Here is a 14,726-nt window from a genome sequence, read left to right as displayed (position 1 = left end):
TCGGGCAACCTAGTCAAGTGACGTTTCACTTAGCGACTGGGTCTATCTATGAAACACGAAGTGACTTGGTGAGATGGAGATGAAAGATATACCTGGACCTGTGCCTTATAGACACTTCAGAGGAGCACACGTCAGAAGGGCGATTGTCTGGAGTTACCAATGAGTAGGTATGTTAAGCCATATGAGTAGAGACGTATTGTGAGGAACACTTGGGGAGGAGTACTCTTATAAATGGTAAGAAGTCAGGTTAGGGTAGACAGAGTCCGGATACAGGAAGCAACATGCTGTGTGTCGCCTGATCCAACCTGCTGACGACGTGGAAGGAGATGGCTAAGCTAACACTCGAGCCAAGTTCCACTAGCATCAATCAAACAATTTCTGGATTTATGTTATCTCCCGCGTGACCTTTCTTGGTTTATGCATGGTGCGCATTTCAGCCTCCTCAAACCTGCTCAGCGTGTGGAGTGACAGGTGAGTCAAATCCTTCGATCCTATAGGATTACGTCCTACATCCGGGTCGGCGACGGAGCGAGCCTATTGACATTTAGATTCGGAGTATGGAATTCATAGGCGAGGCTGATTCTCAGACTGAGAACGGCCTAGAACATCCGGGCAAATACAATTTAATCATCCTATGCCAAGGTTTTAGTGAGAAATTGCAATAGACCGCAAACCCCATTAGTTACAGCCTCGTTATAAGTAATGTGGCTTCTATAATTCCTATATGGTAGGATTGCATATGCCGAATTCTGCAGATCAACATTCCTAAAGTCTTCAAATATAGTATTTATGAGATACTATATGTAATCAATTTTGCTTGGGCTAAGATACTAGAATGGATTTATCGGATTTCAACTCCTACGACTATCTAGCATGCTTGACACAGCCACCGTGTTGATCATTGTGATTCACCACCCTGTAGTGTTGATCAGAGAATCGGAAAAGCCATCCGGGTCGATTTCAGTGGAGAGAACTCTTATCCAATTCTTAACACTAAAATTCCTAAACACCCGCGCCATCGCCGATAGGGAAGCTGTTCAACCCCGACCACCACTCAAACGACGATCACCATTGCGGCGCAGGCATTCTACATGACTCGCGCACATCTCAACCTCGGTTGACCAGGGGTCGCTAACAGGCAGCCATGGGTACTAAATGACAGGATCACTTCACTTGCCAATTGCTATGAAATCAGTGTCTCCTTTATCCAGAGAAATATTTCTTCAGAAAGCCAAGGCCCTTCCCTCGCAGTCCCACCCAGATGGCTCCAAAACGACAGAGACAACCTTTACAGAAGGCAACCGTGGTGAAGACCGCTCAGGTTAAAACAAAAGATACACCTGAAACTGTGGATAAAGAGGTCCTTGGTAGAATCGAGAATTGCCTAAGAAAAGCTCGCCATGAGATAACCACAGAGACGGAAGCCAATGCCGCCCTTTTTTTTCTCTAGAAGCTAATGGCCCAGTACAATGTTTCCTAGGCTGATTTAGTGGCCAACAGTGATGATGGAAGCAAAGCATAATATGTAGGAAGAAGCGTGGTGGTGATAACCAACGTCAAGGACCAAACTGCATGAGTTATGACGGAGACCTTTGTGAACAAGTTGGCACGTGCCATGTCTATAATTTTCGGTTGCCAGTACTTTTCAACAGATCACAGAACAAGCGTTCATTGGTCTTTCTTTGGTATCGCGGAAAATACAGTCACGGCGGCAGGAGCCTTTAAGATGGCGCACAATAAGATCTTGGACTGGGCATGCTCATATAAGGGCGGTTCGTCCACGTTCAGCTACCGCATTGGGGTTGCTGATGGTCTCGTCGCCATGGCCAATCGGGAGAAGAAAATTGAACTCGCGATGGCAATAAAGAAAGAGCTCGACATGATTGCCGCTAAAGAACGGGAGGAGGCCATGGAACGTGAGCGTGAACTTGAAAGGCTCCGTAACATGCCTTCGTTGGCGGTTGACCCTGCTGAATCAGATGACGAGTCCCAAGACGAAGGGCCTGGGTTCCTAGATATAAATGACATGTCTGACCAGCCTTTCAGCTCTTTGGATTCGCGCGAACATGGAAACTTGAATAGCGGAGAGGGAATGGCAGACTTTGATGAATATGACGAGAATGTGATCGATCTTACAGGTGATGTGGATGATAACATCGACAAGATTATTAAAAGAGAGCCTCTCGAAACTCTTGGCTTTAATAGTACCCCTGCCGCTTTAATAAAGCAGGAATCCTCGATCGAGAATCCTTCATCTGTGAAGAGTGAGCTCTTGTCAGGCTTTCCTTGGGTATCTGAGATGTAGTTGGTCCGATTTCGCGTTATATCGGTGCAGGTTGTGGACGACTACCTCAAGGAGCGCAATATCAAGCTGAAAATGAGGAAGTCACGCCATGTGGTCTCTCGAGACTCTTCTGCTTATCGAGAAGGATGGAAGAACAGTTCAAAGATCGACTTCCGCCAGCGAAGATTGGAATGAGTGATACAGACACCTAGTCCGCCGTTCAGTAGCTGCCTCAATGCTATCCCTTCTATTCGATTCTCTTCAATCATTTTATTTCTCCTCCGGGTTCCCATCTTTAGTTGCTTACCCTGCCCGCATCCTTTGGGCCACTATATGTGCAAAATAGTGTTTGAAATAGATCTAAGCTTAGTCTCTGAAGTGGTCCAAGAAACAATGTTTGAAGTATATTCAAATCGGTCTTTCAGCAACTTATTAAACATTAACGAGACCATCTACGTCCGAAGGTATTGTGTCCTGCTTAGAATAGAAAGAGCAGCCAGAAGGCATCAACTGACATAACGATAGCCAATTCTAACACCCGGCGGATTCTTTGTACAATCTCAATATCCTGACAGATATACTCGAAGCCATGGTACTTATAGTCCTGGATATTGCAGGAGACCGTGTCTGGTAGAATCTGAGAACATATAGCATACATAGCATGTCTACATCTGGTACCATTTCATAGGATAGATTCCAATGTCTTTGATTGGGTTATATATATAGAGAGGCACAGTTTAACGTGCCAGCTCGTTAAAGTCAGTGCCCATTTTGCGCGCAGTAAATAGTGAAAAAAAAAAAAAGGAGACTAGCCCTGTGATGTCTACCCGACCGTACCAGAAAACCCATGGTCAATCGGGATACAGGCACCATTGATTAGCCTGCTCCCCTTGCCGCATGTCATAGAGACACACACTTCCGCAACCTCATCTATGTCACATAGGGGGGACCGCACGGCCCCCATAATACCTACCACCTTGTCCTTTCCCTCTTCATTGACACCTCTCATGAATGCCTCGGTGATATTGGTGTCCATGCCACCTATCATGAGGGCATTGCACCGAATACCCTTGTTTCCGTAGAATGCGGCTGTATTCTTGGTCAAACCAACCAATCCATGCTTACTCGCGGTGTATGCGGCACCTAATTATTCGTTAGTCTCACAAGACGAGTCGTGTTATGGTAAAGGTTAGATACCTGCTGTCCAACCAGCTTTGCCCGCCAACGAGACAACATTCATGATATAACCATTTGGGTTTGGCTGTTCAAGCATATTGCGAACAGCTAGTCTGCTCAGAAGAAAAGGTGCCGTCAAATTGACGGCCATGACGCGATCCCACAGTTCCTCATCCAAGTCCCCAACAGGGTCAAAACGGTCCATGATCCCAGCATTGTTTATCAGTATATCCACTTTTCCAAACTCGGAAACGATTGTGTCGAACAGATCCTGCACTGCAGAGGCGGAGGTAATATCGGCATTGACTGCTTTCAACGTGCCTTTCACTGAAAGTTCTGCAGAGGTTTCTTGAAGTCGATCGTCGTTGATGTCACAAATCACCACGTTGGCTCCAGCCTCGAGAAACTTCGTGGCGATAGCTTTGCCCAGCCCGCCGGCTCCTCCAGTAACAAGGCAGGTTTTACCGGATAAAGTAGCCATATTGATATAAAACAGGTGAAATAGAAGTTTTTATGCACCTGTCACTCTGGGAACCGCCAGAGGACGGGACCTCCATCTTTTATGTCACTGCCCCCCTATACGAATCGTATTCGGATACGATATTCATTCATGGACATACTTTCACTAATCTTTAAATCGTCTGCCGAAAATAGGCCCCCTGACCCGTGCCGTGCAGCCACTCCCCTCGCGTGTACGAATACGTGGGCCATGCTTTTATAACAGTCTCCAGTCAGGGCGTTGGTTGGCCAATTGCAACCCTGTGGGGATCCTCGGCTGTCGTATTTGCGTATTCAGTGCGGAAGTATATGGATACCTCAGGCAGACTTGTAGTGATCCCCACAACCCTAGGTTAACTGGCTCTCTCACTTCATTTGATTTCTCACTTACTTCAACTCATTACACTTATTCAACTCAACTGTCTACTCATCCTCTTCAGAAATCTCACCCATTTCTAGCATTCAGAAATGCCACTCTTAGTTGTCGGCGAAGCTACTTTTCGTTGTCAAAACAGCGACGAAACGATGCCCCATGGTACGAATATCCGAGGGAGACGACATTGACAGTAAGGAAGAGGGAAAGGATCTGTTGGAAAAGGCATTCAAAGACATATATGGACTCCACTACTCTACTTATTTTTTGCTGACAACGACACCGCTGATTCAACTATCGCAAATTACTCTAGGAAATACGGGAATGAAATCGTCGAGATCAGAGACGAAGATATTATGAAATCGGGATCCACCGCGACATGCTCAGTATCATCAGTTGCGAAAATGAAAAGCAGCTATGGCCGAGTGCCCTTTCTGCGTGTTATTAACCAAAGTTGGATGAGTTCTGGCGCAGTCCGGATATAGGCCTTACAGGTAATATACTTTAGCAGAACGTCATAATCATTCACACGAGGTGTTCAGGAGCAGCACACCCACCACGCATGACAGGTTCTCCCAGCTTGGGACTAGACATTTCTACATGCCAGTAAAACTCATCTGCTATTTGAGATATTTGATATTACTTTTCAAACTTTAAATCAAGTTTCTTAGTCAATTATCTTGGTTATCTTGGAGTCCAGTCAATTCTTTCTAAAATGCCACCATGTAGATCAGTTCTATATGCTAAAAGACAGGATGTATCCGTATATGCGCGAATAAAGGCTTGTATGAATGTAGCCTATCTTCTCTGTGCATTTACTCCATACACCTCACCTTCCCATTGGTCTATACGTAGAAGTGACCCCATCGAGATGCGGTTATAGTTTCCTTAAACCTCTCCGAGTACACTAGATCCCTAGCAAATATGCTTATACGTGATCCATTATCTCTATTTCATGGTGTGAGCAGCGAAATGACGGGTATCGTGCGGTCAGTGCAATGTACACCTTTCTAATGAAGCTCCAAGCCTCCCATTTCTAACATGCTACGCACATGACATCACAAGAACCCATAAAAGCAACAAATTAGACATTGGAATCAAAAAGCCACACATGAAGAGGCCAGATAACTACAGTTCGTAAGATACATCAGTCTTCTCTTCACCTCTCTTAGCGACTTCCAGCTGGGTGGTCTGTTCATGTCTTATCATTGAACATGAATGTGTCCGCATGGCAACCCTCGTCATCAGTTTGTATACTGCAGAAACGTTCATATATTAGCCTCATAAGTCACACGTCTGTATCAGAAGCAGATTCTTACCGCCCAACAAGCGTAAGGATGGTTCGCTTGACCGCAATGAATCTTGTCGGGATTCTTATGAGGAAGGTGAGTCAGTTGATGCCGAATGTCTCAAAAATACGAAGTCCAGAGGGAGGCTTACATGGTGGGCTAGCTGCTGGCAGTCTGGCTGATTACGGCATTCCTCGTCGCCATGACACTACACCACATGGTCAGCAATTTCCGTGCATTAGGTAGAAGTATGCAGAAGTGATCCTCACTTCGAAGCCTCCGGCACATCCATGCCAGCCTTGGGCAAGAACTCCGGAGCTCAGGGTGAGAGCAGCGATAAAGGCTGGAAGAAGCTGCATTGTATTGGATAGTTGGTTTCAATGGACTTAATTGATCGATGAGTGAAACAGGTTACTATTTCTCGACGTGCGGACCGAAGCCATCTATTTATAGCCGTGGATGTGCTCTCCTTTACCCCCACTTGAAATACTGCTGAGGTTAAAGCTCACGTCTTCGTGCATTTCCCAATAAAGCTGTCTAGGGTTGACTCATGGTCTGTTTTGTCGTCTATCCCAGTCCGCATCAGTGGCATCCAATCATCCCATATCTTCGTTTATCTAGTGGACTCGGGGTGGGACATGTCTCAGATATGTTACTTTCACCATGCCACTCGGCGTGGGCTAGGTATCTTACCTCGTAGGATTTTCATGCCGACGAGGAACTGGATGTAACTGCGGAGACTCGACGATATACTAAAAGCTGACATAGGATTGAATCCTGACTGCAGATACGAGAAACATTGATGCTTAAGGCAGTCAAAAGCTCTTTGGCTTTGGCCCCACATCCAAAACTAGACAAGTCACAGAAACAGTGGCGTCTTTCATGGATTTACTATCCCATGTTTGTTGGGCGCCCTGTTACGTGTACGAAGGCTGTATAACAGGTCATACTGCATAGAGCCATACCTCGGTTTCAACATACGTTACCAGACCACGACTTAAGATTTCAAAAGTCGTCATTCGAATTTCGAGCACTTTGTCTCTAACTTGGATGTACATACCATCTAATGTAGGCATCATGAAGGCACAAGTCAAAGGTTCTCAAATAGGACCGCACGGCTAGGTGCATGCTGCGTATACTACATGGAGCTCGAGGTGTCCGCCAATTGATTAATACTAGTGCACCGCTTGGAAATATAATTGATGCAAGGGGTAGAGTAGTAACCCACTAAATGACACACCCGAAGCAGATTTACTCTAGCCGTACACTATTGAATCGTATTAGAAAAATTGTATTAGATGATTATCCTCCACGTTAAATCTCTTATTAAACATAGATCTTCTCAAGATTCGATCGGGATCTGCGCTTAGCACGATTTTTACAAGCTACTGATACGGTTTATCTTTTTTACTTTTAACTCTAGCCGTAGCACAACGATTACATTAGTCGCAAGCTTGTACACCTTGATATCCTATCACTTTATACTTCGGCCTGGGTAGCATAGGTTACAGTGGGACGGTGGCATTACGGTGGCTTTCTCCTGCGTCATTGGTAGATCAGATTGACTTCTGAGTTTAGCACGTACAGGAGATCGACAGCAGTTAGTCGACCAAAATTTAGCTATATGCCTACAGCTCGTGTTTTTGGGGGGCCTGACATACGTGTCATTTCTAACCCCAGAGATCGGGGCAGTGATAGATGTATTGACCTGTATACCAATACCCCTATAGCAGTCTTGTGACTAGGACTAACATACTTCTTTAAGTAGTTTGTAGTAGTATTTGCTCAGTGGTCTGGCGTCATTGCAAACTGGCCCTTCCATGCCGGGATCACCAGGTTATTAATAGAACAGTGTAGGACTATGCTCAGCGCTACGCAGCCTTGCGAGACACAGAGTAACCATGCTATCCTAGTCATTGATATACACCAGTTCAAGGTAATGAATAGTGTCCTTTTCCTGATCAGCCATGACTCTGAATGAGATTCCTTGGTTGACCTTGATGATGAGACACTACGCGGCTAGCGAGGACCAAGGAATCAAGGATTCAGCCGTCTCTCTGTCAATACCTACATTGGGGTGATTCTTTGAAGTTACCGATATTGATATTGATTAGCACTTACTGTAAAACTCTCAATGTGTTTTCGAGGGCTAAGTTAATGGAGGCCAATTCCACCTCCAGAATGTTTGCTTGGTTTGCAACCTGACATCACACGGCTGAGTCAGCCATAAACAAAAGCCGCTAAGCTTTGCGGAGAATTTCGGTTCCGCGACTCCCAGATCAGGATTATTATCGATTCCCACCAAACGTCCGTCGCGTCACACATACATACTTCCTATATTCTCGCTTACACAACATCTCTGTATTGGCTACTCTGACTCCGTGGTGTATGTCACCCTCCAAGAGTTAGGTTGTCTTTCACAGCTGTTTTGGCCACCGAGCGCCTGCCATTCCAGCGGGCGGGCCAAACGTAGTCGCGATCATGGCGCGAAGATATATGATTCCATGGCTCTATGACTTGGGCATCTGGATCTTCACTCTATGTCTAGACATTTTCTTCCGGGAGGTTTACTCCCGAGGAGCTTGGCGAATCCCCAGACGCGGCCCGGTGATCATCGTGGCTGCTCCACATGCCAATCAATTTGTCGACTCTATCCTGTTGATGCGCATCCTGAAGCACGCAGCCAATCGTCGGAGCTCTTTCCTCATTGCCGAGAAGTCCATGCGAGAGCCATATATCGGCACAATGGCCGGATGCATGGGAGCCCTTCCGGTTGTGAGAGCCCAGGATAATGTCAAACCGGCCGAGGGTAAGATCTATTTGCCGGATCCCGACAATGATCCGACCCTTGTTCGTGGTAAAGGAACCGATTTTACGAATAAGCTCTTCATGGAAGGCGGCACAATTATTCTCCCAAGGGTGGGAAAGACCAGTCCGGAACAGCAAGCCATTGCGCAGATTATCGGGCCGGAAGAATTGAGACTTCGAAAGCCATTCAAACAGTTCGACCAAGATCACCCTCTGTACGACGCGTTGCGCACGGGGACCACTTTCAAAGTCGCCCCGCATATTGACCAGCGTGAAATGTTCGACGCTGTTTATAGCGAACTCATTGCAGGCGGCTGTATCGGAATCTTTCCGGAAGGTGGCAGCCATGACCGACCCAGTTTGCTCCCCTTGAAGGCCGGCGTCGCCATCATCGCATTAGGCGCTCTGGCTCAGGACCCCAACTGCGGCCTGTCTATCATTCCCTGCGGCATGAATTACTTTCACCCGAACAAGTTCCGTTCTCGCGCTGTCGTGGAGTTCGGTAACCCCGTTCACGTGCATCCGGACCAAGTCGAGGCGTTCAGAGCCGGTGGGACCTCGAAGCGGAACGCTGTTGGATCATTGCTGGAAACCATTAATGAAGCATTGACTGCGGTTACTCAACAAGCGCCCGATCATGAGACACTCATGCTTGTCCAAGCCACAAGACGACTGTACCGACCTCTCCGGATGAAACTCCCCTTACCGATTGTTATTGAAGTCAACCGACGCCTGCTCAAAGGTTACACCCAGTTCAAGGACGATCCTAAAGTCATCCAGCTAAAGAAGGCTATATCGGACTACAACCGACGCCTTCGAGCCCTGGGCATTCGGGACCACCAGGTTGAATGGGGCGACGTCAAGCATCGACCGTGGTGGATAGTCTTTTGCACGCTGCTATATCGCGTCGGTGAGCTTCTCACCCTTGCTGTAGGAACACTGCCATCTGTCGCTCTCTTCTGGCCAGTCTTTGTTACCGCCAAAGTTATCTCGGTTAAAAAGCAGCGCGCAGCTCTTGCCGGTTCCGTGGTCAAGCTTGAAGGCCGTGACGTGGTGGGGACCTGGAAGATTCTTGTCGCTATGGGGCTGGCGCCTGCCTTATATACCTGGTACACCCTGGTTGTGACGACATGGCTACATTACTGTCGCCATGAGGGGCATTATTGTGCTGTGTCGCCTTGGTGGACGAACCCCAGAACCTACGTTCCCGATAGCATTCCCCTGTGGCTCTTTTCCGTGTTTTTTTTCGGCCTTATGATATCCGTCTCCTTCGCTGGTTTGCGAATCGGTGAGATCGGCATGGACGTACTCAAGTCTCTCCCGCCCCTTCTCGTTGCCTTGAACCCCATCTCGGCAAACTCGTTGGCCAAGCTGCGGGAGGAGCGCCAAGCTTTGTCGACCAAGGTCGTCGACACGATAGATACCTTTGCCCCGGAGATCTTCCCAGATTTTGAACATGAGAAACTCGTTCCCCATGGCTATCCTCATGATGACACATATCAATCTCGGTTGAAGAGCATGCCACCCAGTGAGCCCGAAAGCCGAAACACCAGTAAAACCCGAGGCAGCCGCAGCCGATCCCGAAGTGCCGGCTTCCTTCAGGACACCCTGCTCAAACCACTGACGATCGGATCGAAGGATGACCTCGGCGAAGTCAATCGGAGAATTCGCGACTCGATGAAGGAGCGAGGCCGTGAGCGCGTTCGAGCACAGTACGACTCGGATGCGGACGCTGTGTTGGTTGACGGTTCTGGCGGCAGTGACAGCGGAGATGCAGTGGAAGAGAAGAAAACCAGATAAGTTTCTTTCGGTGAAACAAACCCCAGAGATTCTAGTGAAGACTGAAAAAAAGAACAGAGCATATCTGGAATTATGCATTTTGTACAAAAGCGCAATAATGGTCTATGAGAATTAAGTTAATGATTACATGAGTGAAGGTGAACCCTCGCAGACTTCCGTGTTTTTAGTTTATCACTGTACCTGACCTACGGCTACAAACTGGACCTTGTAAATAACTCCAACACGCCATTTCAGTCACTTAGTCGGTTGATATTGGCGTATACCACGTATTCGAGGGAGTATTCTCAAGACTCAGTATTGGTCCACATGACATCCTATTCACGCTCGAGTCTGCATCACACAGGCCCCTATAACTGCATCTCAAAAGATCTCTATTCCTGGCCGGGTCCCCTGTATGCCTGCGGTACCAAGTGGGTACCTCTTATCCTCCTCGCGCATACGGAAATCGTATTACTGCAGATAATCTACCGTGTGACGTGATGGTGCATATTACCCCTCCTGGAGCGCTGATCACTTCGGCGCCATCGTAAATTGAAGATCTGAAGAGAACCGATCGGCGAGGCCAATGTTGCGACCAAAATGAATCGCAAAACCAGACCTCATCATATCGATCATTTTCATGCAACTAAAGTCACGCAAGAAATAACACTATGGCATCGGCTGCACCTGCCAACATCCAGAAGGGAGGACAATCCGATCCGCTCAATGGGGACGATCCGAATGGTGTAGGTGAGACGGAGGTGCTCTCAGGGTCTCAAAAGCTTCACAGGAAGCTCCGCGGGCGTGAGGTTCAGCTCTTTGCGGTAGGAGGAGCTATCGGTACATGTAGGTTGGTCCTAGACCTGTTAACGACGGCCGCGATTTAATCATTTGCATCAGCGCTCTTTGTACAAATGGGCGCGGCCTTACCCAAGGGTGGCCCGGCGGGCCTCTTTATCGGATTCATGGCGTACGGTACAATCGCTCTGGCCGTTAATGAATGTTTTGGTAGGCCCTGGCCTCAGGATTAATCTAACGGAGGCTTTATTGTATCCGTGTTGGTTAGATAGTGTGGCACCGAACTAATGCTAGGAGGCACATCCAGCGGAGATAGTTTGCTACATGCCCATTCCATCGCCCTTCGTGCGGTTGGCCGGACATTGGGTAGACGATGCGTTGAGCTTCGCAATGGGCTGGAATTACTTCTTGGCCATGGGTTAGTTATTTTCGCGTCTGACATCCTGTCATGGAGTATACTCACACGGAATGTGTCCATCCAACGTATACAGCGCTTAACATTCCTTATGAGATTGTCGCAATCAATGTTCTGCTTACCTACTGGACCGACAAGGTCCCTGCTGCTGCAGTTGTTGTGATAGCCATGGCCATCTTTGGGTAAGGACCTCACAAGTTGCTTAGACCTACGAAAATGCGTATGACACTGATTAGGATATTGAACGTCCTCACCGTTCGCTACTTCGGCGTTGCTGAGTTCTACTTATCGTTCTTCAAGATATTCTTGATGCTGGGCTTGTTTCTATACACGATCGTCACCATGGTGGGCGGCAATCCCCATCGTGATGCTATTGGATTCCGATACTGGAACGACCCAGTTCGTACTCACTTTCAATTTTGCTCGCTCACGTCAGGTAGTTAACTAATCACTGGGCTTTGATTGTGGACGTGTAGGGGGCATTTGTCTCACATCTGGTGCCCGGAGACACTGGCCGCTTTCTTGGGATCCTGAGCTGCATGATCCAAGGCGCATTCACGTAAGTGGATCAATTCATGAATGTATCTTTCTTCAGGAAAATCCACAGTATCACAATGGGAGTGCTAATGGTTATGCGGGCGGGTAGAATAGTAGGGCCAGAATTTATATCCATGGCGGCTGGTGAGTCTGAGCGACCTCGGAGAGTCATGCGGAAAGCATTCGCATCATTTGGTTGGCGCCTTATGTTTTTCTTCTGTATGGGAGCACTCTGTGTTGGGATTGTGATCCCGTCCAACGACCCTACGTTGGCGGCCATGCTGGACGGTACAAAGCAGGGCAGGGGGACCGGCGCCGCGTCAGTAATATTCAAGACATTGAACACAGGAATACGAGTTCGCTGACCACGATTTAGGTCTCCCTATGTCATTTCCATGAACCACTTCGGCATCCAAGTCCTACCGGACATTGTCAATGTGCTAATCATGACCTCTGTCCTGTCCGCCGGAAACAACGTCGTATTTTCCGCCTCGCGGACGCTATACGGCATGTCTTTAGAGAACAAGGCGCCGAAATGGGTTTCCAAAACGAACCGAGCAGGATTGCCATACAACGCAGTGGCCATAGCCATGGCATTCTGCCTCCTCGGTTTCCTACAAGTCAGCAATAGCTCGGCCACTGTCCTGAATTGGCTGGTCAGTTGCATCGCAGGCTCCTACCTCCTCAACTATTTCGGAACATGCATCACCTACCTACATTTCTACGCCTCACTGCGTCGTCAGGGCATCTCACGCGATAATTTCCCCTATCGGGGTCGCTTCCAGCCCTACACGGCGTGGTACGCTCTTTGCGGAACGGGAGTGATGGTCCTGGTCTTGGGGTATAACGTCTTTCTCTCCGGTGGCTGGGATCTGAAGTCGTTCTTTCTTAGCTATGTTATTATTGGGTTTTACGTGCTCACTTTCGTGTTCTGGAAGATATTCCGACGCACGCGATACGTGGGGATCGGCAAGGCGGATCTCCAGTTAGGGAGTATCAAACGAGAGATTGATGAGTATGAGGAGGTGGAGTATGCTCGTAGAAGAGGGAAACCGGTGGCCTTGCTGGATCGGTTGTTCGACTAGAGCATCCGTCCTCGTACATTGCGTATATAGATCCTTGACCATAGTTAAGATATTTGAATAGAACAAAGAACTAGTTTCAGCCCCCAAGGCCGATGTAACTGTAAGAGTGGAGCTAGTTAGTTAGCAAGGAGAAATACATCGCTATCTGATCCCTAAAACTGGCGATCGCTGCACCATCCGGGATAATTCTGGATCCACGTCAGTCCTGCGGGGATAAGACAATCAAGATACGAAACAGGACCCACGCAAAGACTTAGCGCTTACGGTGAATTCTTCTATTTATTGTCCCAGTCCCGACATATCATCTTCGCTATCTTGACTCCAACAACTCACTGTTGCTGCAACATCCTACCGAAAATGACGACCTCCAACGAACAACCCTCCAGCCTCCCCTACCATGGCTCCTGCCACTGCGGTTTCATCAGGTACATCGCCATCATTCCAATGCCACCAGCCGTCGCCCTCGGAGCAGATGCGACCAAAGGCCCCCACCTCCGATTCTACAAGTGCAATTGCACAACCTGTCAAAAAATGGGCCTATTCCACATGCGACTTCCAGACGCGCCGAACCAATTCTTCCTACTCTGTCCGCAAGATCGCGATTCTCTGGCTAATTATAAATGCCAAAACGGTCATATCAACTGGTTCTTTTGTCCGACGTGCGGCGTGCGCTGTTTCGCGACCGTACCGCATTGGAAGCAGGACCAGATCGATATCGAGAAGATTTCGGCGGCGGTTCCCAAGCTCGATTTACCGGGTGTCGAGGAGTCGACTAAGACGGTTACCGTTTGGCGAATGGATCCTGATACCTTTCAGGAGGATGTCACGGGGTATTTGACGATCAATGCGCTTACTATCGATCAGGATCAGGCTCATGGGAAGAACATTGATCTGCGCCAGCTTGTGGACAATAAATGGGTCCAGTATTCGGATTGGAATATGAGAAAACATGAGAGCCGATATGACTATCCTCAAGAGAGAGGGACGTGGTAGAGATCGTGGTTGGCATGTCCTATTTGGATTACATATCGGAGTCCGGATCGAGTGGAACATATTCAGGATCAGACATTCCTGGATCTCCGATCTATCGGAACTTGCGAGGTTTGGAGTTGATGTACGGGGCCGGAGTACTGGCATGGAACAACTATTGGCTCAATTCGATATCGAGGTGTGATTAGTTGGGAGGAATGGTGACTATGGAGTAACGAAGTTGCTTGTCTACTAGTATTTAGCCAGAAAAGCATAGAACAACCCAAATCAATGAATCGCACGGTAGAATGATATACAGGAGAGGATAGAACTAAGATATATATTTCTCGGATGTAGACAGCAAGATACGGAATAAACGCCATAAATAGCGATCGAAACTCGCTAAATGCACCTTAGTTTAAACTTTATGTACTTAGAGCAAAGAGCAACTCCAACTCCCATTTGATGAGTTTTGAGAATTTGACATGAACGATATACAAAATGTCGGGCCAAATCTGAACCGTAGGCGAAAGGACAAAGTATGCTTAGTTTTTGCTTATTTTTGGTTTCTTTTGGCTTATATTGTTAATTAGTCAAGCATTCCTTCAAGAACTGGCCGGCTGGCCCAATGGCAAGGCGCTTGACTACGAATCAAGAGATTGCAGGTTCGACCCCTGCGTCGGTCATTCTTTTTTGTTGTTTTCCACAACCACCA

General features: G+C 47.7%; 6 protein-coding genes and 1 non-coding gene across 7 annotated transcripts; 5 read left to right on the top strand and 2 right to left on the bottom strand.

The window, feature by feature from the left end:
- Positions 1-1,579: 1,579 nt before the first annotated feature.
- On the top strand, positions 1,580-2,305 carry F9C07_6896 (uncharacterized protein; the record flags this gene model as incomplete). Its single annotated transcript, XM_041286396.2, has 1 exon — positions 1,580-2,305. One exon carries the CDS (start codon positions 1,580-1,582, stop codon positions 2,303-2,305), a length of 726 nt encoding a protein of 241 aa, XP_041147088.2.
- A 683-nt stretch (positions 2,306-2,988) lies between these two features.
- F9C07_2284290 (putative short chain dehydrogenase/oxidoreductase) lies at positions 2,989-4,314 on the bottom strand. The gene is made up of 2 exons (XM_041292911.2): positions 3,482-4,314; positions 2,989-3,427 (listed from the first exon to the last, which is right to left on the bottom strand). Exons 1-2 carry the CDS (start codon positions 3,939-3,941, stop codon positions 3,108-3,110), a joined length of 780 nt encoding a protein of 259 aa, XP_041147087.1. The 5' UTR covers positions 3,942-4,314; the 3' UTR covers positions 2,989-3,107.
- A 1,102-nt stretch (positions 4,315-5,416) lies between these two features.
- F9C07_6898 (uncharacterized protein) lies at positions 5,417-6,002 on the bottom strand. The gene is made up of 4 exons (XM_041286392.2): positions 5,890-6,002; positions 5,772-5,828; positions 5,651-5,704; positions 5,417-5,587 (listed from the first exon to the last, which is right to left on the bottom strand). The coding sequence occupies exons 1-4, from the start codon at positions 5,977-5,979 to the stop codon at positions 5,576-5,578; spliced, it is 213 nt and encodes a 70-aa protein (XP_041147086.1). The 5' UTR covers positions 5,980-6,002; the 3' UTR covers positions 5,417-5,575.
- Positions 6,003-8,101: 2,099 nt separating this feature from the next.
- On the top strand, positions 8,102-10,228 carry F9C07_6899 (putative glycerol-3-phosphate O-acyltransferase; the record flags this gene model as incomplete). The annotated part of the gene is made up of 1 exon (XM_041286395.1): positions 8,102-10,228. The coding sequence occupies one exon, from the start codon at positions 8,102-8,104 to the stop codon at positions 10,226-10,228; it is 2,127 nt and encodes a 708-aa protein (XP_041147085.1).
- A 650-nt stretch (positions 10,229-10,878) lies between these two features.
- Positions 10,879-13,042, top strand: F9C07_6900 (amino acid permease/ SLC12A domain-containing protein; the record flags this gene model as incomplete). The annotated part of the gene is made up of 8 exons (XM_071511538.1): positions 10,879-11,053; positions 11,108-11,215; positions 11,313-11,423; positions 11,497-11,602; positions 11,657-11,819; positions 11,897-11,979; positions 12,028-12,276; positions 12,334-13,042. The coding sequence occupies 8 exons, from the start codon at positions 10,879-10,881 to the stop codon at positions 13,040-13,042; spliced, it is 1,704 nt and encodes a 567-aa protein (XP_071364195.1).
- A 357-nt stretch (positions 13,043-13,399) lies between these two features.
- Positions 13,400-14,035, top strand: F9C07_6901 (uncharacterized protein; the record flags this gene model as incomplete). Its single annotated transcript, XM_041286394.1, has 1 exon — positions 13,400-14,035. One exon carries the CDS (start codon positions 13,400-13,402, stop codon positions 14,033-14,035), a length of 636 nt encoding a protein of 211 aa, XP_041147083.1.
- A 590-nt stretch (positions 14,036-14,625) lies between these two features.
- Positions 14,626-14,697, top strand: F9C07_t205. Its single transcript has one exon. It is a non-coding gene; the product is annotated as a tRNA-Arg (tRNA).
- Positions 14,698-14,726: the final 29 nt, after the last annotated feature.

The sequence above is a fragment of the Aspergillus flavus genome, chromosome 5 (genome assembly GCF_009017415.1).
Source record: "Aspergillus flavus chromosome 5, complete sequence".
Classification (NCBI taxonomy): domain Eukaryota; kingdom Fungi; phylum Ascomycota; class Eurotiomycetes; order Eurotiales; family Aspergillaceae; genus Aspergillus; species Aspergillus flavus.
Note: the sequence above shows the minus strand (reverse complement) of the source record. Positions and strands in the feature narration are given on the sequence as shown.

Excerpts from the sequence above, each read along its gene's own strand:
- F9C07_2284290 (XM_041292911.2), bottom strand. The coding sequence starts at position 3,941 with ATGGCTACTTTATCCGGTAAAACCTGCCTTGTTACTGGAGGAGCCGGC. Across the intron at positions 3,428-3,481 it reads CAAAGCTGGTTGGACAGCAG|GTGCCGCATACACCGCGAGT; the intron begins GTATCTAACCTT and ends ACGAATAATTAG.
- F9C07_6898 (XM_041286392.2), bottom strand. The coding sequence starts at position 5,979 with ATGCAGCTTCTTCCAGCCTTTATCGCTGCTCTCACCCTGAGCTCCGGA. Across the intron at positions 5,829-5,889 it reads GATGTGCCGGAGGCTTCGAA|TGTCATGGCGACGAGGAATG; the intron begins GTGAGGATCACT and ends CATGTGGTGTAG. Across the intron at positions 5,705-5,771 it reads GCCAGCAGCTAGCCCACCAT|AATCCCGACAAGATTCATTG; the intron begins GTAAGCCTCCCT and ends CTTCCTCATAAG.